Genomic DNA, 24,427 nt, shown 5'->3' with positions numbered 1-24,427 from the left:
ATCGAGAGACAGAACATAACCAGCAGTGAGAAGTTATTGTATCTGCAACGGTACATCGGAGGTCAAGCAAGGGAGGCCGTGACCGGCTTCTTTCTGCTGAGAGAAGGTGATGCCTACGAGAGAGCCATGGAAGTGCTGGAAAATCGGTTCGGCAACTCATACGTCGTTTCGCAAGCTTTCCGGACCAAGCTGGACGAATGGACCCCAGTCAAAAGCAAGGATCCCAAGGGACTCAGAAGCCTGGCCGATTTCTTGCAGCAATGTTCCGTTGCTGCCCAGGAAGTTGGTGGACTGAGCATCCTGGATGATGCCCAATACTTACGGAAGATCGTCGGAAAGCTCCCAGACTGGATGAGTCACAGATGGTCTAGAACAGTTGCTCGAACCAAGGTTGAAAAGAAGAGGTATCCTCTGTTCCATGAACTCGTGTCGTTCGTTACCCTCGAAGCAGACATTTCTAACGACCCTGTTTTCGGCTTGACAAGTGCATCGGGGACACCAAGAAAGTTCACAACGAACCTGTCTACCCTGACAGAGGATGTCACCACATGTCTGCACTGTCAACTTCCGGACCATGACGCTGGGACATGTAAGGAACTCATAGAGAAGCCTCTGGAAGAGATACGAGATTTTCTGTTCAAGAACCGTATCTGTTACGGATGTCTCAAAAGTAAGGATCACCAGAGCCGTCAATGTAAGCAGAAACAGACGTGCAAGAAGTGCAAGAAGGCTCATCCCACTTGTCTTCACGATGACAATTTCAAATATCAGAACAGTATGAGTGAAAACAAAGGGGCGAGTGAACACAAGAACAATTACCGTACCTCTGCTGCTGACGTTCAAGAGCCACTGTCATCGTCGACCCCTACGGTGTCTGCTCTTAAGGCCAGCGAGGAAAACAGCATCGGTTTCACGTCTATGATCGTTCCCGTTCTCGTTTCCAGTGACTCTAACCCCAACGTAGAAGTGCTGACGTACGCATTACTGGACACTATGTCCAACGCCACTTTTGTAGTGCAGTCAGTGGCTGAAGAAGTTAGAGCCAAATCACAGCCAACTACACTCAGGATCTCCACACTGACTGAGGACAATGCTGTGGTCTCCGGCAGGAAGTACTCTGGATTGCGTGTCCGCTCTCCTACCTCCAGTGAGTTTGTCAGGCTCCCTTCTGCCATCTCACGACCTTATCTGTCCGTTGACCCCACTCATATCCCCACCTCGGAGACTGTCAAAGCTTACCCACATCTCCAACACCTGTCTCCTAAACTGCCCCCCTTGTACCCTGACTGCGAAGCAGGCCTCCTCATTGGCTACGACTGCGCTGAGGCCCTCATGCTCCTAAACGTTGTCCAAGGACTGCCATTTGCAGTAGAGACTAAGTTAGGTTGGAGCATCGTCGGCAAGGCACCGCATTCCGTCGCTTTTGATGGCATAGCCTCGTCCATGCGCGTCATCGTCAAGCCAGGATCGAGGGAAGAAGAACGTGTAGCTCACGTCTACAAGATACAGGTGGACGAAGTCTCGTGTACTGACCCATTACATGTTATGAAAAGAGACTTTGCAAGTGACTCAGGATCCATGTTCCAAGACGATGTAAAGTTTGCGAAGATCGTGAAGGAAAACGTGAAAGTTAACGAAGCTGGTCACTACGAGATGCCCTTACCATTTCGACCAGAGAAACCGTCCCTCCCCGACAACAGAGGTGCCACAGTCAAGCATCTGATGGGCCTGAAACGCCAGAAAAAGAATGGGTACCGTGATGACTGCGTCAAGTTCATGACATTAATCTTGTACGGACTGATCGTGATGTGTTTTGCCTCTAGGGCAATCCACATTGAAACCCTGAATGACATGTCAAGTGATTCCTTCATCAACGCCCTACGCATTGTTGTCTCCATGCGAGGAAACATATCACGCATTTGGTGTGACAAAGGAACGAACTTTGTAGGTGCATGCAATGAGTTCAAACTGGCATGGAAGGAGATGGACTCTGAACGACTGACATCAAAGATGCTGGAAAGCAAATGTGAGTTCAAGTTCAACCCCCCTGCAGCTAGTCACATGGGTGGCGTTTGGGAGCGTCAGATCCGAACGAACGATCAGGCCAGCGTCTCACTACCTCATCACTTCGTACGTTCCTATACGAGGTGATGGCCATCGTGAACAGTCGACCACTGTCTGTCGAGTCATTGGAATCGGCAGATGGACCACGCCCTTTGACCCCCAACCACGTCCTTACCATGAAGTCAGGTGCCATCCTTCCGCCCCCTGGTGTGTTTGAAGATCCAGACCTGTACGCCAGGAAACGTTGGCGCTGTGTCCAGCGGATGGCAGACGAATTCTGGCTGCTATGGAAGAGCCAGTACCTTTCACTCTTGCAGAAACGTCGTGTCTGGCAACGTCCCCAGGCAAACGTACAGGTGGGAGATGTTGTTGTCTTGCATAACCAGAACTTGTGCAGATCAGAGTGGTGCATGGCTCGTGTAATCGAGGTGATGCCGGGATCTGATGGACTGGTCAGACGAGTGAAAGTGCATGTTGGAACAAAGGCTCTAGACAATCACGGCCGTCCCACTGGTGATAGTCGCATATTAGAGCGACCTATTCACAAAATGACTGTGTTAGTTGATCGTGAAAATCACAAAGACAAAGCTGTGTAAGCAAACTTGAAAGAACAATGAACTTTGGAGTGCTTTTCCAATCTGACAGTTGTTGATTGTTGCGGTTTGTTTTTATACCAGATGATGTAACGGGCATTTATGATTTAAGTGGTGTGTTTTTTATGCCGTCGAGTAAATGACTAGTGGCATTTAGTTGAAACGAGATGTGTTGAAACACTGAAAATGATTGAACCATAATATTGTTGTGTAAATGTTTTGCAACACAATGATTTTGAGTTGTAAATTTGAAATGTTTAAATCTGCGTTATTCTTCTTTTGATATAAGGAATATGTTTGTACAAAGGTTTTTGAAGTAAATTATATTAATATAATTTCCGGTGGGAGTGTGCATGCCGATGTGGCATGCATTCACCTACTTTTTGTTGTAATTACGTTTGCTCAAGCCATTGCACGATGTAAAAAGAAGTAAACCGTGTTTTTATTGTGGCACCTTGTTGTGACCCGTTTTGTGGAGCGTTAATATTTTTACGTGAGATTCACGTGCTCCTTGTTCAGTTGTTGTGACCTGGTTTTGGTCGGAGCGTCACAAACTGCGTCGTTTAGTTCTAGAATACCGTGAGATTCACGTGCTCTTTTCCGTGTCTTAATTTTGGGGTGAGCGCTGCAAATCTGCGTTGCAAGTTTTAGAATACGTGTGACTCACGTGTTTTTAGTTTTGTGATGTCAGCTAGTTCCTTGATGTTCTTTCTGTAAATATACCGTTTTAAGTTTTGAGCATGCACGGAGTGCGTGATCGGTTACTGATTGGTTGTAAAATAGTAGTTTCACCCGATTCTGTCTTAGGAATGTTGTTGGTTGGTCAATCCGGTGACTTTTGAATAACTATTCCATGTTAGGTTTTTGTTTCCATAAATACCACTGCTTGACTCCTGTCTCGTCAGTCGATCTGAGGGTTTTAGGAAGTGTTTGGTTTTGTTCTGTAAACGTATGAAGGTTAACAAGTGAACCAACGGAGTGTTTCTTATGTTTTAACGTCAACGTAATGTTCTTGGAGACAGTTGTTTCTCAAGTGTGAATCGTTTTGTGCCCTTCGTTTGAGAGGCAACACGTTTTTGGTACTGCTGGTCAACCCACACAGCGCATAAGGTAATTTTGTTGTTACTTGTTTGTGTTGTGTTTTGGTCGCCATTTTGTAATGACTTTGTGAGTTGTTTATGTATAACGTGAGTTGAAAGTCTGACTTGTTGTAGTGTTTCTTTATTGTGTGTTCAACTGTTCTAGTGTTGTGAACGTACAGCAATGTTTTGTAGACGCTAGAAAGTCGCTAATGTTCATAATGATAACTTGCGTTCATAGTTACGTTTTAGAAGGTGTAGTGTGGTGGTCCCAAGGAGCGGGATCACTACTAACGGCTAGCTAGAGTGTGTAGCGTGGTGGTCCCAAGGAGCGGGATCACTGCTTAAAGGCTAGATAGAATGTGTAGCGTGGTGACCCCAAGGAGCGGGATCACTGCTAAAACCTTGTTAAGTAAGTTTTTGCAAGGTTTAAATCTGTGGTTAACGAAGTTCGAAGTGAAACGTTTTCTCCGACTTTTTCAGCCTTACGTTAAAAGAATTTAGGTAAAAGAAGCTTGCGGTCTGTGGTGATCGTTTGTAAACGGGCTTATTTCTTGTAACGTTATTGAGGGAAAGTGGATGAGTAAATATCTTGTTTGTGACTTTGATTAACGCAGGAACGTTGTCGTTAGACTTTTTGGGTATGACAGTTTGCTTTGTATTCCTGGCCTGATGAGTCAACGTTTTTGTATTTTCCTGAAAGTAGCCATTTTGGATTTAAAACGTATGTATGCTAAGTTTCTTGAGTATTCTTAGTGCTTATGGTGTTGTTGAACGTAAGGAACGTAATTCTTTATTGTTGTTGAAGGACCGTCTAACCAACGAGTGTTTGGTATTTGTAACTTTCTTGTCTGTTTGTCTTCGCCTGTCTTGTGATTGTTTATTTTTCTTGTTTTTACTTCTCGTGTTTTGTTAATGCATTTAATACTTTTGCCATGTCTAATAATTTGTTTTCTTTTCTCTTTTTCTTTCTGTTCATAAGTTTTTTACCGCAATACGTAGTACTGTTAACTATATGCATTACTGATATCTAATATCAGATGTGAAATAAATAAACCAGTACTTTTGCGCGTTATCGCTTGTAACCTGTGTTTGTCATTTCGTATGAACAATATGTAGTACCAGCCTCGCACACGAAGGCGCGCACAAAAGTTCTGCCTGGAAACAAAATTTAGCAATTCCACTTCTCGTAGTTTACCGAAACTACGTGATTTGTGAGATGCGCACACCGCCGGAAACACGCCATTCCCGTACGACTTCCGGCCGCCATAGCAGCTTCTCCAAAATTCGGTCTTACTTTATCAGGTTAATCCTTCCTTTTAGGATCCTTTTTTCCTAACTTGACTGATTTATTCCTTCGGTTAACCATTTGTTTTAACCTGCGGTAAGTGTATTTTCCTTATTTGTTGTCGCAAATGCTTAGAATTTGTTCGAACAATGGACAGCACTGAATCAGTGCCTGAAATCCAAATCCACGCGGATGAAGTGGATCAATTGTTAGACTTGCCTTGTTCAAGTCAAAAGGACAAACATGTGTCAAACGAAAAAGAAGGGAAGAAAAAGAATAAGAAAAAACCTCGGTTAGAGGCAGTGACCATTCCAATCAGCGATTGGAATAACATGAAAAAACAAAACGAACGTATCCTAGCGCTGCTAGGTCAGGGCCAAGGCCAGACCGAAGGCGAATCGCCTGATGATCATGGTTCGAAGTTGACACAAAGACAAAAGCAAAAAGCAGAGTCACAAGAATCTGGAGACGAATCTGATTCGTTCGAAGATTATGATGATCAAATAGAATCGATGATCAGAGTGAACGAAGGTGAAACTTGTGGTCAAACTTGTGGCACTAGTAATTCTGACACTGAAATGGCAGAAATAGAACAAGAGTTCGACAATGCTGAAAAGCTTGCACCAGAAATACCGGAAGGTATCGCGAAGCTGGTTGATGAGACCATGGCAAAAGGTCAAATTTCAGAAGAAAAAATGAAAGAAAAAATGAACAAGTATGCCAGACCTAAAAACTTGAAGGTTGTTGTTCCAAAGGTCAATCCGGAGATATGGTCAATACTTGACCGTGCAACAAGAGGTGCAGATTTGAAACTACAGCAGTATCAGAAAGCGCTGTGTACAGCGACCTATGCACTCACAAACATATGGAAAACCATACTGAAAAGTGAATCACCCGAAATTCGGGGACTCATGAAAGGTGTAGCAGATTCTATTGCACTTGTACAGAAAACAAACCATGATTTGTCAATTGACAGAAGGGGGAAAATTTCAAATGCTCAACTGAACAAAAAGTACAAAAAACTTGGTTCAGCTGAAGTTCCAATCACAGATATGTTGTTTGGCAATGACCTGAAAGCTGCATGTGCAAACATTGATACAACAGCTAGAATGGGCCTGGGTCTCAGTCAGTCAAGTGGAGTAAAAGGTCAAAAGTTTTTTCCACAAAACAACCCCTTTGCAAAAAACGATTGGAATTGGAGGCCAAGAGGTGCAGGAAGAACCTGGACACCAAGAGGCAGAATGAGAGGGAGAGGACCTTACCGTGCACGGGGCAGAATGAACTACCGCGGCAGCGGAAGAACCGAGTGGCAACAAGGCCAGCAGTAGCTCCACTACCTTCTCTGCCAAAATCTGTAAGTAAAGATACAATACCTAACCGCCCTTTTGAAGCAGTAGACTAAAAAAGTTTGTTCAAAAATGGGAAGAAATAACATCAGACCCATTTATTCTTGACATGGTGTGCGGTGCTGATATTCCAATAGATGAGTTTCTGACTTAAATTCTGAAAATCTTTCTTACTTGAAAAATCAAGTACAAGGAAATCTATGGACAAAAATGGATTCGGAAATTGAAAAACTGTTATCCTTGGGAGTTATTGAAAAATCGGTGCATCAGGAAGATGAAATTATCTCCCCTGTTTTCATGGTCCCAAAACCTGATGGCTCCTACCGTCTCATTTTGAATCTAAAAAAGTTTAATGATTCAGTACAATATGAGCACTTTAAGATGGACAATCTTACGTCAGCAACTCAAATGATGATAAGAGGCTGCTACATGGCTTCAGTGGATCTCAGACATGCATACTACTCTGTACCAATAAAAGCAGATTGCAGGAAATACCTCAAATTCATGTGGAGAAACAAACTTTATCAGTATACCTGCTTCCCAAATGGACTAAGTAACTGCCCTCGTTATTTCACAAAGTTAATGAAACCAGTCTATGCCACACTCAGATCACAGGGATATTTATCCACTTCCTTTATTGATGATAGTTATCTGCAAGGTAATTCTTTTGAAGAGTGTGCAGAGAATGTGTCAAAGACAGTGAAATTACTCGATTCACTGGGATTTATTATCCACACAGAGAAATCAGTCCTCAAACCCTGCAAGAAACTGAGGTACTTGGGGTTTCTTTTAAACTCTGAAGATATGACAGTTACTTTAACCCTGGAAAGAAAGCAAAAAGTTGTGCTCGCATGTTCAGAACTCAAAAGAAAGAAGAGGGTGACCATAAGAGAACTGGCACAAGTTATAGGCCAGTTGGTAGCAACTTTTCCAGCTGTTCAGTGGGGCCCACTGTTTTATAGGAGTTTAGACAGACTGAAATCCACATCGTTAAAATTTTCTGCAGGAAATTTTGAATCGCTGACAAGCTTGACAGATAAGACAACAGAAGAACTAGACTGGTGGATTGAAAATTTAGATTCCTCTTTTTTCCCCATTGAAAAAACTAATCCTGAAGTTGAAATCCAGACGGATGCTGCAAGTTCAGGTGGTTGGGGAGCTGTTTGTGGTCAAATTAAGACTGGAGGGCGATGGTCCGAAACAGAAATGAATTTGCACATCAATGTTCTAGAAATGATGGCAATTTTGTACGCTTTGAAAAGTTTCAAAGAAATGATCACAGGAAAACATGTAAAAGTCTTGACAGACAACACATGTGCAGTCTCCTATATATCCAATATGGGAGGATCGCGTTCTCCAGATTGCAATAACGTTGCAAAACAAATTTGGATGTGGTGCAAGGAAAATGGTATTTGGATATCAATTTCACATATCCCAGGAATACTGAATACAGAAGCTGACGTTTTGTCAAGACAATTCAATGATCGTACTGAGTGGAAATTGAATCATGATATTTTCTGCAAATTAAAAGATCGTCTGCTGAAGCCAGACATCGATCTATTTGCATCACGATTAAATTTTCAGATGAAACCATTCGTGTCCTGGATACCAGACCCAGAAGCCTTGGCCATTGATGCCTTTATCCAAGATTGGTCAAAATGGTTAATATATGCCTTTCCGCCTTTCAGCTTGCTGCAGAAAGTGCTCAACAAATGGCAGCGCGACAGAGCGGAAGGAATCTTGATCGTTCCAAAGTGACCTACGGCAGTATAGTACCCCCAGATGTTGAAAATGCTGACACAAGAGCCTGTTCTTCTTCCAAAGGGAAAGCTTACCATTCATCTACCACATACGCAAGATGTGCATCCGCTCCACAGGACTCTGCAACTTCTGGCTTGTTGCTTATCAGGAAATCCCTTGAAGCAAGAGGAGTTCAAGGTGAGACTTTCCAAGTTATCTGGGCATCGTGGCGACCTTCAACCAGACAGCAGTATGCCTCCTACCTCAGCAGATGGAGCAAGTTTTGTGTGCAGTGCCAGTGTGATCCCCTTCGTCCGACTATAGATGAGGTGTTACAGTTCTTGACTAAGCTGTATGAAGATGGCTTAGGATACAGTGCTATAAACACTGCAAGGAGTGCACTATCTGCAGTGGTTATTCTACCAGACAATAAAACAGTAGGATGTCACCCTTTAGTAATTCGATTTCTAAAGGGAATCTTTGAACTGCGTACACCACAACCAAGATACAATGAAACTTGGGATGTAGACAAAGTTTTGCAGTTTTTCAGAAACATGGGTGAAAATTCTGAACTTTCATTGAAGGATTTGACTTTAAAATTGTGTTCCTTGTTGTTGTTAATTACTGCCCACAGAGTGCAGACAATTCATTTGATCAGGTTGAGAAATATTTGTTTTCATGATGATGGATGTACAATTTACATAACTGAAAAGTTGAAGCAGTCTAGACCTGGCTTTCATCCAAAACCTTTGCAGTTACCGTTTTATACAGAAGACAAAACTTTGTGTGTGGTGACTTGTCTTCGACAGTACATTAATAGTACTGTAGAATTCAGATGTGAGAGTGATGAGACTGACCAGTTACTTTTGTGTTACCAACAGCCACATGGGCCAGCTGCGAAAGACACCATAGCTAGGTGGCTAAAAACTGTCCTCATACGCGCAGGAATTACAAATTTTGCACCCCACAGCTTTCGGGGCGCATTATCTTCAGCAATGTTCAAGTCGGGTGTTGCTGTTGAAGATATTTTGAAAGTGGCAGGCTGGTCAAATGTATCCACTTTCAAAAAGTTCTATAACAAACCACTGGAAAGTAAAGATAAATCAAACACTATCTTAAACTATTATGCGAAAGTTGGAAAATAAAAAACTTCCAGCTCAGTAATCTAAGTTTGATTACATTCTGATAATTTGCATTGGGAAAGGTTAAAATTCAAGACAAGGGAGCTAACAAATGGAGATCTAGAGACAATTATCTCCCTGTCTCCATGTAAAAGAAAATGCAAATGGTTTTGTGGACAATTGATCCATTGTTTTCAAATGTGTTGCAGTGTTTATTGTTTCTTTGGTTATGAAGAAATTGCAATTCCCATTATGAATGGAAAATAAATGCATCACTTATTTTTGTAATACATGGTTGTTTTCAAACAATGTATGTTTGGTGCAAAAGCCAAGACAGGTGTTCACTATTCTCATGTTGTCCTTTGAGAATAAATGTTTGATATTTAACTTTAGTGTGACTTCGATTATTCCTTTGTTTGAATTATAATCTTTAATCAACCAACTTTAAAATCTCACAAATCACGTAGTTTCGGTAAACTACGAGAAGTGGAATTCAAAACATAAACGAGTACTCACCTGAGTCGAAGTTTGTGTAGAATTCCACGATGTAGTTTACAGGAACGGAGGGATATGTGCCCGCCCTTCAGTTTCACCCTCCCCATTAAAGGAAATAAGATAATTTATCAAATGTAAATGCAACTAAAACATTTTTGGTTGCTTAAAGATAAGTCAGATCATCTGATATGGTTATATCAGATGACCTGAGCTGTGAAAAATGGCGTGTTTCCGGCGGTGTGCGCATCTCACATATCCCTCCGTTCCTGTAAACTACATCGTGGAATTCTACACAAACTTCGACTCAGGTGAGTACTCGTTTATGTTTTGAATTTTTAAGGCAATTCTTCCGGTACATAAAGCAACACAGAAAGTCATTCTAACACTGAACATTCAGACTCAGAAAGATTGCTACTTGATTATTTTCTTCAAAGAATTCTCTCACGCCTACATTTTCTCTCTCTTGAGAAAACAGTCGCTTTCCTTGGAAAACCTGAGACCTCCCCAGCCTTTATCTACCACTTACTACGTCTTACCTTGCATATAGACTGGAACTCCTCATTCTCCTCGTCGTAGCAAGCCAGCAGGAATCCCCCGTACTTCCCCGTACGCTTGCCGGTACCTGAGAAACCTCCGATGACCACCACGTCCAGTGTGTCTCCTACTCCATCCACATAGTCCTTCTTCAGCTACAACACACACACACACACACATAAGACATCTTATAATGTATCGCCCATACAATTAAACAATGTATGGAAAAGAGTGGTTTGTCTGCTCTTAAACAACCAAACATGAAAACAACAAAAACATGAAAACATCCGAAGTAAAACTAAAAGCATCAAAAGAACTCAAGACTGACACGCATGCATACGCACGCACACACACACACAACACTCGCCTGGTTAGATTCTGTTTCAACAATATTCCCAACATATCAACTATAATAGTCCTTCTTCAGCTACAACACACACACACAAACATCACCTGGTGAGACTCTGCTTAAACAATATTCATAACAAATAACTACTTGAAGATTTGAAAAGTGGCAAACAAAGGGGGGAAAACTATCAGGTGCTCCTTATCCACTCTCAACAAACTAAGTTTATCATACAAAGAGGAGTGCACAAAATCACTTTGTGTGGCTCAAAAGCAGAGTCAGGGAAAAGTGAAATTAATTCTCCAATTAGTTCATTAAATTGTATTCCAAATTAAATATCTGCACTCTACAAGAAAGGCGTCTGATACTAACACTCACACCCCTTGACAAAAACACTACCAATCAAACTGGGAACAAAAATGCATGGCTCCTATCTGCGAATCTGAAAAAATACTGTACACAAAACAAGACACATGTGAAGAGTCCTCCATTCCCTTACCTTGAGCCAGTTGTGAGATCTCTTGGCAATTTCATACGTTGCATCCACATCAAGGGTCTTGACCATCAAACCTTCACAGTTGCCTGTCAACAAAATGAACAATGTACATGTCAATTCATAGTCATTCAAAACGATAGACACAAAATACAAATCTGACCAGTGTTTTCCCTTTTTTGTGATTTGCAACCTTTCTGTTGTGTACAAGACAGCTTTGAAATTATAAACATGTATAACCACTGGGCTACTTTCACATTTTCTGTGTTTGTGTATGTGTACCTAAAAGATCAATTTAAACAAAAGGCACATTACATGGGGGATGGGTAAGGAAGAGCCAATGAAACAAAAGGCACATTACATGGGGGATGGGTAAGGAAGAGCCAATGAAACAAAAGGCACATTACATGGGGGATGGGTAAAGAAGAGCCAATGAAACAAAAGGCACATTACATGGGGGATGGGTAAGGAAGAGCCAATGAAACAAAAGGCACATTACATGGGGGATGGGTAAGGAAGAGCCAATGAAACAAAAGGCACATTACATGGGAGATGGGTAAGGAAGAGCCAATGAAACAAAAGGCACATTACATGGGGGATGGGTATGGAAGAGCCAATGAAACAAAAGGCACATTACAAGGGGGATGGGTAAGGAAGAGCCAATGAAACAAAAGGCACATTACATGGGAGATGGGTAAGGAAGAGCCAATGAAACAAAAGGCACATTACAAGGGGGATGGGTAAGGAAGAGCCAATGAAACAAAAGGCACATTACATGGGAGATGGGTAAGGAAGAGCCAATGAAACAAAAGGCACATTACATGGGAGATGGGTAAGGAAGAGCCAATGAAACAAAAGGCACATTACAAGGGGGATGGGTAAGGAAGAGCCAATGAAACAAAAGGCACATTACATGGGAGATGGGTAAGGAAGAGCCAATGAAACAAAAGGCACATTACAAGGGAGATGGGTAAGGAAGAGCCAATGAAACAAAAGGCACATTACATGGGAGATGGGTAAGGAAGAGCCAATGAAACAAAAGGCACATTACAAGGGGGATGGGTAAGGAAGAGCCAATGAAACAAAAGGCACATTACATGGGAGATGGGTAAGGAAGAGCCAATGAAACAAAAGGCACATTACAAGGGGGATGGGTAAGGAAGAGCCAATGAAACAAAAGGCACATTACATGGGAGATGGGTAAGGAAGAGCCAATGAAACAAAAGGCACATTACATGGGGGATGGGTAAGGAAGAGCCAATGAAACAAAAGGCACATTACATGGGAGATGGGTAAGGAAGAGCCAATGAAACAAAAGGCACATTACATGGGGGATGGGCAAGGAAGAGCCAATGAAACAAAAGGCACATTACAAGGGGGATGGGTAAGGAAGAGCCAATGAAACAAAAGGCACATTACAAGGGGGATGGGCAAGGAAGAGCCAATGAAACAAAAGGCACATTACATGGGGGATGGGTAAGGAAGAGCCAATGAAACAAAAGGCACATTACATGGGGGATGGGCAAGGAAGAGCCAATGAAACAAAAGGCACATTACATGGGGGATGGGTAAGGAAGAGCCAATGAAACAAAAGGCACATTACATGGGGGATGGGCAAGGAAGAGCCAATGAAACAAAAGGCACATTACATGGGGGATGGGTAAGGAAGAGCCAATGAAACAAAAGGCACATTACATGGGGGATGGGTAAGGAAGAGCCAATGAAACAAAAGGCACATTACATGGGGGATGGGTAAGGAAGAGCCAATGAAACAAAAGAGCAAAAGGAGGCATTCATTTGACGAACTCCGGAAATAACTCTGTTGAGTTTGTATGGTTTGTAAAAGAGTGAATACCCTTGTTTTTATTAAGGCAATCTTTTAAAGGCACAGTAAGCCTCCCGTAAACCATCACAGAGCTCCCCGAGCGTCTACATACAGTACAAGCATACTTCCATTTGAACGCTCACCGAACGGGAACATCCTGGCTGCTTTCTGTTGAGCGTGAGAAATTTTCAAAGAATTTATTTTTGTGGACTTAGCCTTTAACAACAATGGCGCCTCGTTTTGGTGCTGGACGGCTGTTATGACTATTCAACTTACCGGAAATCACACCCGGACAGTAAGCCTCCCGTAAACCATCACAGATACTGTCAGGCTTTTACACACAGTACAAACACCCTTCCATTTGAACGCTCACCAAACGGGAACATCCTAGGTACCTTACGTAAAGAGCGAGCAATTTTTAAAGAATTAATTTTGCAGATTGTCAAAAATGAGTTACTTCCCTTCGGGTCTCATTCAGAAAAGCCCGGAAGCAGGGTCACGCAAGGGTCGTAGCAGACGACAGTTTATCAGTACATATCGCCGTTCCTCTCAACAGTCAAAAGCCATCGCTAGAGTTCTTGTGAACCACAGCCGTTTGTTTCGTGCATAAAAACGTGCTACTGTGTTTAAGCTCACATCGAGTCGCATTCAAATGACTAACTGACGACTACATTGTGAAAAAGGGAAACTGGATCACACGGGTTCACGATGGCTCAGGGGTAAGATAAACCACGCAAAAATACATTCTTTGAAAATTGTTCGCTCTTTACGGAGGGCACCTAGGATGTTCTCAATCGGTGAGTGTTTAAATGAAAGGGTGTCTGTACTGTGTGTAAAAGCCTGACCGTATCTGTGATGGTTTACGGGAGGCTTACTGTGCCTTTAACATGTGCTCCTTGTCTATGTGACACACCCTTTGCTAGTGACTGGACAATATTGTCATGTGGGAAAGTTTGACTCAATAAAAAAACAAGAGCATTCACTCGTTCACAACCCATATAAAGTTGACAGAGTTATTTCCAATATCAACCAAATGCGGCGTATGGCTGCCTAAAAACGGTCATACACGTAAGAACCCACTCGTGCAAAAAACATGTGTATGTGGGAGTTTCAGCACATGAACACAGAAGAAGACATTTGCAAACATGGCCTATTACCTTTGATAGACTCATCAAGAAATTTATCAATCTCCTCAGTGTTGGAGGAGATCATGGACGTGGCGAAGAGAAACTCCCCCTCCACCTCTGTGAAGAGATCCCGCAGCAGCTGCCGCCTCAAGCGGAACGGTTTCTGCACCAGCGACTCTCCGTTCAGGTACAGCAGGTCAAAGGCGTAGACACACACCTGTACCTTGATCTGACTCTCATCTGCGTCCTGTGACACAATGCATCGCGGTAAATTATTCAACCACAGTCTTCGGCTGGCAAACTTAACTGTGATTTACGATATACGTCATTAGTATTATTGACCAAAATATGACATTTTACTCAGATCGAGACAGACATTGTTCCCTGAGACTGCGCTGTGTCATATGTCAGATTTATGTTCACACACACACACACACACACACACACACACACACACGAGCAGACACACACACGCACGCACGCACACACACAAACACACAAAAACACAGCCAACCTTTCTCTTCCTTGTGCTGAGAACCTGGAAGGGCAGAATCTGTTTCCTTTCACAGTCCCACGCCACCGCTTCCGTATCAATCACACAGGACTTGACGTCACTGCCCACAGCTTTGGGCATTCGGCGAATGATGTCTGGGTATTTTGACGTGTTGTCTTCAGAGTTACGACTGTAGATGTGAATCTGTCCACCGTCCAACAAATGGATCTGAAAACAAAACGGACAAAATATTCAGATCAAAGCACTAACCTCAGAGACAGAATTTTGACTGTTCCTCATGTGTCAGAGTTAAAAGCTTGTTAACTCTCAGGTGCCAGGAGACTGGTTCCACAGAACTGTCGCTTACTCTATTGCACATGTTGTATGCATTTAGAGCGCTTACTTCCCTTTGCTTCTCAGTCACATATGCATTTACGCCCAAATGGCAAAGGCACAAACAGATGAAGAAATTGATTATCTCACCCAAAATAAAACTCAAAACCTACAAACAAGACCTGTTCACACTTCTGAAACAACAGCGAATAAGATGCTGCCAAGTCTGGCTGCTGTAATATTTGACCTGACACTCAACCAAAACTTTACGACATCTGGGAAAGACAAAAAATCTGAAATGGTTATCATCAATGGTCCTTAATGGGAGTGCTCATAATATACTGAGACTGCACAGCTTTGAACTACAGTAAAACCTGCATCTAGCGGACCCTTATTTCGGCGGACACCTTTGCATAACGGACAGTTCAAGTGAGGACGGATGTATTTTACTCTCAAAAACACCTTAAAAGAGCGAACACCTCAAAGGCGCGGACGCGGACACCCTTTTTTGGTCCCGATTGGGTTCGTTACTTGTCAACAACGGACAAACCCTTGAAGCAGACAGCTTTTAGCAGACGCTGGTCCGCCATCTTGGTTCTGCAAATACAATCTCGCTGGCGATGTGAACGCGCGAGAAGCTTATTTTGTAAGCCAATGACAGCACTTGGATGCCGTGAACTCACAAACATTTCGGGTTTCTATTTTCTGTACTGTGAGTGTGATGCATCTTCGTCTCATTCTTCGTCTTCGTCTCATCATGCCAAAACGAAAATGTTTGACTTTAGAAGAGAGAGTCGATGTCATAAAGACCGTTCGAAAAGTTGCTGATGAGCTGAATTGCGGAAAAACTCAAATTTCCAACATAAAAGCTGATCGAACACAAATTCTCAGTCAGTGGGACTCCGGTGCCAGATCGACGGCAAAATGTGTTAAGAGAAGAAAAACAACCTATGATGAGTTGAACGAAGAACTCTTCGAGTGGTTTTCAACAGCTCAATCAAAGAATCTTCCAGTGAATGGCCCATTGCTTCAGATAAGAAACCGATTGCACCTCTCTCTCTGTCTCTCTCTCTCCTTTTCTTTGAAAAAAAACACACAAAAAACAATTGAGGGCTTCAAAACTTTGAGTTTTAATAATCACTGTGGCAAAAAAGAATCAGTGACTGTTGGGTGTTTTTTTTTCTCAAAAAAAATGTTGGCGCATTCATATTCATAAGAAAGGACACCTTGCTACAAAGGACAGTGGCAAGGCTCCCCAAGAGCGTCCTTTGCTCGCAGGTTTTACTGTAACAGCTTTGAAATGAAGGGATTTACCTGTGCGCGCTCCCCATCATACTTGTATTCGCAGGTGAACTCCATGTTTTCAAACCTCCGCAGCACCTCACTCACACCTTTGGTTGGGTGGGCCAGCATCGGCTTCAATGGAATACCTGTGGAATAAAACGTAAACAAATTCCAAAAATTCATGAAAAAATAGATTATATCTCAAAGCCAAAAAGGAAAAAGACAGTGAATTTCCACTAAACTGCAAACCTTCCCTCTCGTAAGTGGACATGGTTTTTGAATTTTCTATGTTTGCCTTCCTTTTCCCCCCAAAAGTAGTATACAGTAGGGCACTCAAAAGTAAATGGCATTATAAAAGAACATAATTATGTGACCATCATGTGAGGTATGCAAAATCTCTCTGAATTTTTATTAGAGTTGCCAATGCCATGGGTCAATCATTATTCTTCCTTGGTTCAGACATTGACTTTGGTCCAGCACACTGCCTGACAGAATTGTAATTATTTTGGCGGCACAGCCACATGCACCCATGTACAGTAGAACCGCCCCTTTTAAACCCCTCTATTGAAGACTCCCTCTCTTGTAAGATCTTGTTTTCTCAGACTTTCTGTTTATACGTAACCTCTGTAAAATGACCCCCAATTTAAGACTCCCTCCTTGATTTTCTCAGATTTGTGTAGGTCTTAGAAGGGAAGTTTCACTGTAACATGCGTTCCAAACAAGTCCTCACCAGGCGTCAGCTTGCAGTGTTTGGGCAAGTCCTCCAGTCCGTGCTCCAGCAAAGTGCTGATGATGGAGTCGTAACTAGGCAACTCGCTGAAACATACCCACCATTTCATTGAATAAATTTGTCACACAATTTACAATACATGAATAGACTCCGAGGCATTTAGGTATAAAAATGAACAAAATCGTGAGGTAGACCAAAGCTACCATTATGAACATTAATAAGAACACTGAGCTCTCAGGCAATTGATTCAAGGAAGAATGCGTTTCAAGGAAATAAATAAAGCCGGGGGTCTAGGGGGCCGCGTGGGTTCCCTGGCGGAAGCATTTTGGCATTGTAAATGTGAAAGATGTCTTGTGCATGTAAAGAGAAGCACTATTTTGTCCCTCTCACCTGGGTTAAACTATCATTTTTTGCGTGTATTTTTGTGTGTGTGTGTTTTTTTGTGTGCAGAGATTTGGATTGCCTGGCTCTATAACTGTTAACATTCAAATGAATTCAAGAAAGGAAAACTGACCAGTAAGTAGTCTTGATGATCATGGATGCTTCTTCCATTTTCTTCTTGGCAGCGTCTGCTCCCATTCCTTTGCTGGCATCAACAACTTCTGGTGGAAACTCTGAAAAATCAGACACAGTGGAGGGGTGTTGAAGTACTTCAACCAATAAAAGCTTACTCTAAAAGTTAACAATTAATTCAGCCAGTGAACTACAAAAAAGTAATGAACTACAAAAGAAGAAACAAAAAATGTTTTCTTCGAAGACTCGAGACTTCAAAATAATAATCACACTCTTTGCACACAACCATGTCAAACTGCAACATTAAACAACTCCAAGTCGTGCCATAAACACACAAACATTTCCAGGAATGCTAGGGCTACATCATGTCCAACCCTGAAATTTGAGTTGAAACCCTCGGAGCCCAAAAACTGGAACGTACGCAGCTGAAATTTTGAAATACTGTGCTGTGCCTACGAGTTCAGAATTTAAAAAAACACTTTTCCCCTAACCGGAAATCAACAATGAAATTAGCATCCCAGCAATTTCTACCATACCCAGACCTACCACCCCTTGTGAAGCCTCAAGCGTACCAATTGCGATTTTGTGTGTGGAATTTTCAGTGTTGCAAATGGTGTTTGAGTGTAGCATTTTTTTAAAATGTATTCACACATTCGCAATTATGCCGACTTGCACATAAATAGACATTCTTAATAAAGTTTGATGACAATGCATGAACATAAAATGCAGTGCCACTTTTCAGTGTAGAGAATGTTTTAAGACCCATTTTGTGACCGCTACACGGAGTAGGAAGCAGAAATGAGTACCAGGACTCACAAAAAGAGTGAACTGTTGCAACCTTCAGATTATTTGTTTAAGCGTAGCAATCTTTAGCGTGGCGTACCGATTGCTCCTTAAACGTAGCATACTATGCTGAAAGCGTAGCCATTGGCAGCTCTGCTTACCTTGGCCAGGAGGAGTGAGGTAGGCAGCGTTGCCCAGAGCGGTAAGGACCGACTGCTCAGCCAGACCGATGCGAAGTTTCCCGCTCAGCGAACGAATGAGGTAACGAGCTTCTGACTGGCGACACGCCACGAACATTCCCTTGATCTTCTCCGTCTTCTTCAACATCACCTGCAGAAGATTGGAAGATTTGACATTGTTGACAAGTGTGAAATCAAACATAAATCCTAAAAAGACGGAGCACAGCTGCGAATAGTATTGGTATATCTTCTTGTCATGTGTGGTTTGGGTTATGTGTTTATTGATGTGTACATATTTTCTTGACTTGAGGCTATTTATCTATTTCATTTTTTTAAAAATATTTTTGTTGCCCTTTTACAGAACAGTAGCCATTAAAATATTATCAAGCCAAGAAATATCAATCAATACTTTTCTGTAAAAGTCAAAACCCAAAAGAAAAATATATCACACTTCTGCACACAATCTATTGCTTGTGAATAGAGAAGGGAAAAAAACAAGTCACTACATCTAATTACCAACATGTGTAAGATTTCTACAATGATGGTTCAAATCAAACCATGACATAAATCAGTAATCTTATGCCTAAACGTTACTCACAGCGTTGCCTGTCATTTCTGCAATCTCCTTCAGTTTGGAAAACACTCCAGCGACCGTGAGCTTTGGTGGTGCAAACATCATTTTCTGGTTGCTACGAGAATTCTGTAACCAAACAATCAAAACTTGGAATAATTCAGTGGAACCCCCATATTAAGACTCCCTCCATTTTAAGACCTGATTTTCTCAGATTTTTGGAAGTCTTAAAAGGGGGGTTCCACTGTAATAATAAAATTGGATCTCATCAACCTCTCACAGAAATAATCACAAAATTTGCGTCCAATTTTTAAAACGGTTAACTTAAATAAGCCTCAAAGAAATTAACAGCACTTGATTCGGTCAGCAACTCACAAGTTTTATTGCCAAGTCCCTTAAAACTGATTCTATCAATTGCTCACATTAAAAAGCACGAAGTTCATAAGCAAAGCCAAAGTAGTTGGTTAGTAAAACCCCCAAGAACATTTCACAGCCCCTTGGCAGCAACAGAACAAACTTGTCATGCATTACTGGCAAAAAACAAAGAACATTTCACAGCCCCTTGGCAGCAACAGAACAAACTTGTCATGCATTACTGGCAAAAAACAAAGAACATTTCACAGCCCCTTGGCAGCAACAGAACAAACTTGTCATGCATTACTGGCAAAAAAAACAAAGAACATTTCACAGCCCCTTGGCAGCAACAGAACAAACTTGTCATACATTACTGGCAAAAAACAAAGAACGCAAAATTCAATTCCTTCCTTCACAACAAAAAGCAGGGACTTAAACATTGCAAGAGACAAACCCCACACAAATTACAAGAAACTGATCCCATTAATAATTCCACAATATTCACAAATTTAATCAAAATGCCAGACCCAATGAATTTCGCCTGCAATCTTGAGACAAGGGCATCTCAAGTTTCCACTGATTTCAAAGTCTGGACGTTCTGGCAAGACAAATCATGTCCCAGAGGGATGGCATAATTAATTATCCCAACCAATTAGCACTGTTAGCCCCTGTGACTCATGCAGTTTGTTCTTCATTATCTCACACAAACACACTGACATGATAGTCATAACTTTCTCAACTTGGGAAATGAGAAGGATGGGGAGGATTTGGGTAGGGGGGGGGGGGGGGGGGAGAGAGAGGGTGGGTGGGGGAGGGGGCATGCATGAGGAGCCTACACAGGAACTGGGAAAGAAAGGGGAGGAAAGAAAGAGAAAGAAAATGAAATGTCTAAGGCAATATCAATTGTCAAGCAGGAAACTTCTGCCCTTGCTACTCACTTTTTAAAGAAAGATGTAGTTAGGATATGGTGAAATATGCCTTTCTCGCAATAACAAGCAAATTAAATTAACATTCACTATCAAAGAGAGAGGTGGAGTAACAGACAAAGAGAATGAGAGACAGACAGGCAGGCAGACAGAGACTAGACAGACAGAAAGACAGAGACTAGACAAACAGACACACATATCAACAACCACACCACAAAATGCCACACAAGTCAAAGTTTCAGAAGCTATGGATAAAGTAGAATTTTCAATCAACACTTTTCCTTTTTTTCGATAATTTTCTGTGATAATTTCAATCAACTGCTCTTCCAGAGGACAAAACCAAAAGATACCCCAGGAGGTGGCTCAAACAAAAACCCAGCCAAGCTTTCATTCAGAAAAATCCTTGAGTAGTTTTTAAGCACAACAAAAACATCAAGCCTTGATGACTTCAACAGCACTACAGTGCCATAAAAGTGCAAAGAAAGGAATGGGAGTAGCAACCCCCACTGATTTGAAGAGCCACTTGTTTTCTCTGGCGCCATAATGGCATGTTGGTTCAAAGAGATGCTTGACCCAGACGCAAAGACTTCGCTTCCACTGGCTGGGTCAGATCTGCTCCCTCGTGCCAGACAACTTCAAATTCAATCTGTGTTGGAGTTAGTTATGACTGTCTGTAATAGCTGAGAAAACTGAGTTGGAGGGTGGGTGGACTGAAGAGGAAGTATGCTAAGGAATGATTAAAAGGAGACAAGAACCTTCTTCTTCTTTTTTTTAAAGGAAGGAACGAGGAGGAAATTGAAAAAAAAGAAAACAAGTCGCGTAAGGCGAAAATACAATATTTAGTCAAGTAGCTGTCGAACTCACAGAATGAAACTGAACGCAATGCCATTTTTCAGCAAGACCGTATACTCGTAGCATCGTCAGTCCACCGCTCATGGCAAAGGCAGTGAAATTGACAAGAAGAGCGGGGTAGTAGTTGCGCTAAGAAGGATAGCACGCTTTTCTGTACCTCTCTTTGTTTTAACTTTCTGAGCGTGTTTTTAATCCAAACATATCATATCTATATGTTTTTGGAATCAGGAACCGACAAGGAATAAGATGAAAGTGTTTTTAAATTGATTTCGACAATTTAATTTTGATAATAATTTTTATATATTTAATTTTCAGAGCTTGTTTTTAATCCGAATATAACATATTTAAATGTTTTTGGAATCAGCAAATGATGGAAAATAAGATGAACGTAAATTTGGATCGTTTTATAAATTTTTATTTTTTTTTACAATTTTCCGATTTTTAATGACCAAAGTCATAAATTAATTTTTAAGCCACCAAGCTGAAATGCAATACCGAAGTCCGGGCTTCGTCAAAGATTACTTGACCAAAATTTCAACCAATTTGGTTGAAAAATGAGGGCGTGACAGTGCCGCCTCAACTTTCACGAAAAGCCGGATATGACGTCATCAAAGACATTTATCAAAAAAATGAAAAAAACGTTCGGGGATTTCATACCCAGGAACTCTCATGTCAAATTTCATAAAGATCGGTCCAGTAGTTTAGTCTGAATCGCTCTACACACACACACACACGCACACACGCACACACACACGCACATACACCACGACCCTCGTTTCGATTCCCCCTCGATGTTAAAATATTTAGTCAAAACTTGACTAAATATAAAAAGGAACAACATTAAAGACAAAGAAAGGACTCTTCCATTGCATTAAAATGGTAACTACAACATCAGACAGAAAATGCTGAACATTTTATCTGACTGAAGACAAAAGAATGAGCAAAAAAAGAAGGCATAACTTAATACACACACAACATTAACACAACAAACAAGCAAGCAAATAAAGAAAAACAGCAAACAAAAAACAACTAACCAACAATCACAGTAAAAGACAGAAAAAAGTAGTCCTGGTTTTTTTGGTGCAGGATAATAATAGCTCCACTTAACCGCTTTCTTTCAAGCAGACCTGTGCACACTCAAAACGCTCATCAGTAGTAAACAAACCAAATTTCAGTAGTTTTTAAAATGTTTCAGTTGTAAGCTGTAACGACAGTTCAAGACATAATTCTGCTCACAAAGCACACAAACTGGATTTTACGATCTCCAGGTTGTCTTGAGAATAACTGGACTTCCAGCACTGTTGTGCCGTTTTCTTCTTCTTTGGTGATAGAGCTGGTGTCTCCTCTTCACTATCTTTTGTTTGTTTGTTTGTTTGCTTAACGCCCAGTCCACCACGAAGGGTTATATCAGGGCGGTGCTGCTTTGACATTTAACGTGCGCCACACACAAGACAGAAGTCGCAGCACAGGCTTCATGTCTCACACAGTCACATTATTCCGACACCGGACCAACCAGTCCTAGCACTAAACCCATAATGCCAGACGCCAGGCGGAGCAGCCACTAGATTGCCAATTTTAAAGTCTTAGGTATGACCGGCCGGGGTTCGAACCCACGACCTCCCGCTCACTGGGCGGACGCCTTACCACTAGGCCACCGTGATGCAGTCTCTTCACTATCTGAATCTTGCACTCTTTTTTTCTTTTTCATGTTTCACTTTAATCACAAGTTGCCACGCAGACGCTGGACGAACTAAGTCTAAGAACAAAGACTCACACGCGCACTTCCGGTAAATCGGAAAACGTCAGCGCAACGGCCAACTAATTGGTCAAAACATTTTAAAACAGAATTTTTTTATTTTTTATTTTAGTAAAACATCGGAATTTCGGAATTTTAATTACAAATCCGTAGCACCGTATTCTGCATATAAAAATCGGAGAAATTACGGAGAAACCGTAGATGTGCACAGGTCTGTTCAAGTCATCAAAAGGTTTGGGTCAGGGTCTTTCATGACACAAAACACAACATTTCCATTATACAGTGGAACCCCCCTTTTAAGACTCCCTCCCTTTTAAGACCCCGTTTTCTTACATTTTTGTTCATAACCTCTCTAAATTTACTCCCTCCTGATTTTCTCAGATTTTCAAAGGTCTTAAAAGGGGGGTTCCACATTAACCATAAAGACTCTCGCCTACCTCTGCGACAATTCCCAGGTCCCCCTTTTCCTGAACATCAGCTTTTAGCTTGTCCACAGCCCGACCTGCAATAAATAATTTGTTTCTTCCACTGTAGATATATGCATATAAAGTTCCAGACATATAAGAACTTTTTCAATAAGCATAATTCTACGCCTTGGAAAAAAGCTGTATCACATGTTAAGCTTGGCTGCTATGGAGTGCTGTGCTGCAAGTCTTGGATTTAGTTTCAATTTGCTTGCTGGAACTTATTTCAACAGTGATTTCCATTTTAGTGCTCAACATGCACAGCGTAGCCAAAGCTTCAACGTGTCATCCGCCGATAAAAAAAATAATTAAAAAAATGCATTCAAGTACAGTTGACCCCGTCTACAATGACCACCCAAGGGACTGACCAAAAGTGGTCATTATACCCAGATGGTCGCTATGGAAAGGTGAATTCTACAGGAAAAAAAACCTTGTTTGGGGTGGTCGCTGTGAGTAGGTGGTCGTTATCAAGAGGTGGTCGCTGTGAGTAGGTGGTCGTTATCAAGAGGTGGTCGCGAGGGCAGGTTTGACTGTATTTAAAAATAAGTTTGAAGCACCAGAATTGTGTGAATAGTTGGACAAAACTGCTGCAAAGAAGTCACAATTATGGGGCTGTAACTATCTATGTGTAGGTAGAAACTGTGACCTACTGTCATACACAAATTGTCAAGGAGACATGGGCATTTACGGACATACTTTTGATTAAAAAAGAAGTCCTAGTCATACCAGTTTAGTAAAAAAAAATCTAACTAATTACAGCAGTACCTGCGATGTGTGGACCCTCCCATGAGAGGACACCTTCTCTTGTCCCTTTTTATATTATCTCTACCAAAGTATACCTGTCATGAAAGGCCACCTGCAATGTAGGGACACTTTGCTGGTCCCAAGGGTGTCCTTTCAACACAGGTACCACTGTAACCGTGTTGTTCTCAGGCCTCGGTCTTCGATCATTGACGCATACTTTTTTTTTAATAAGAATAAGGACAACATTTCATAAAGTCCTGTGAGGTTACCCTCATGGAAATTTGAGCTGCTTTCTCACTGGGGAAAGTGAGCTGCCATACAGTACGGGGCTACTGTTTTTTCCCCTTTTTCCTGCATGCGTGTATTCATGTTTCCAAGCCCTGAGACTTTCGCT

The 24,427-nt window shown here is 41.7% G+C and overlaps 1 protein-coding gene and 1 long non-coding RNA gene across 3 annotated transcripts in view; one reads left to right on the top strand and one right to left on the bottom strand.

Moving 5' to 3' along the window:
* The window catches only part of LOC138959964 (DNA ligase 1-like), an 87,000-nt gene that overhangs the window by 7,022 nt on the left and 55,551 nt on the right, over nt 1-24,427 (bottom strand). For both annotated transcript variants that reach the window (XM_070331665.1, XM_070331666.1), the window contains exons 12-21: nt 23,263-23,327; nt 18,965-19,066; nt 18,349-18,517; nt 17,406-17,505; nt 16,892-16,977; nt 16,192-16,307; nt 14,566-14,772; nt 14,082-14,298; nt 11,106-11,188; nt 10,263-10,415 (exon numbers count right to left, since the gene is read on the bottom strand). In XM_070331665.1, coding sequence (XP_070187766.1) covers nt 10,263-10,415; nt 11,106-11,188; nt 14,082-14,298; nt 14,566-14,772; nt 16,192-16,307; nt 16,892-16,977; nt 17,406-17,505; nt 18,349-18,517; nt 18,965-19,066; nt 23,263-23,327 — 1,298 coding nt within the window. The remainder of the gene's footprint in view (nt 1-10,262; nt 10,416-11,105; nt 11,189-14,081; nt 14,299-14,565; nt 14,773-16,191; nt 16,308-16,891; nt 16,978-17,405; nt 17,506-18,348; nt 18,518-18,964; nt 19,067-23,262; nt 23,328-24,427) is intronic.
* On the top strand, nt 4,910-9,618 carry LOC138959958 (uncharacterized). Its single transcript, XR_011453849.1, has 2 exons — nt 4,910-6,378; nt 8,059-9,618. It is a non-coding gene; the product is annotated as an uncharacterized lncRNA (long non-coding RNA).

The sequence above is a fragment of the Littorina saxatilis genome, linkage group LG2, assembly GCF_037325665.1.
Source record: "Littorina saxatilis isolate snail1 linkage group LG2, US_GU_Lsax_2.0, whole genome shotgun sequence".
Lineage (NCBI taxonomy): Eukaryota > Metazoa > Mollusca > Gastropoda > Littorinimorpha > Littorinidae > Littorina > Littorina saxatilis.
Note: the sequence above shows the minus strand (reverse complement) of the source record. Positions and strands in the feature narration are given on the sequence as shown.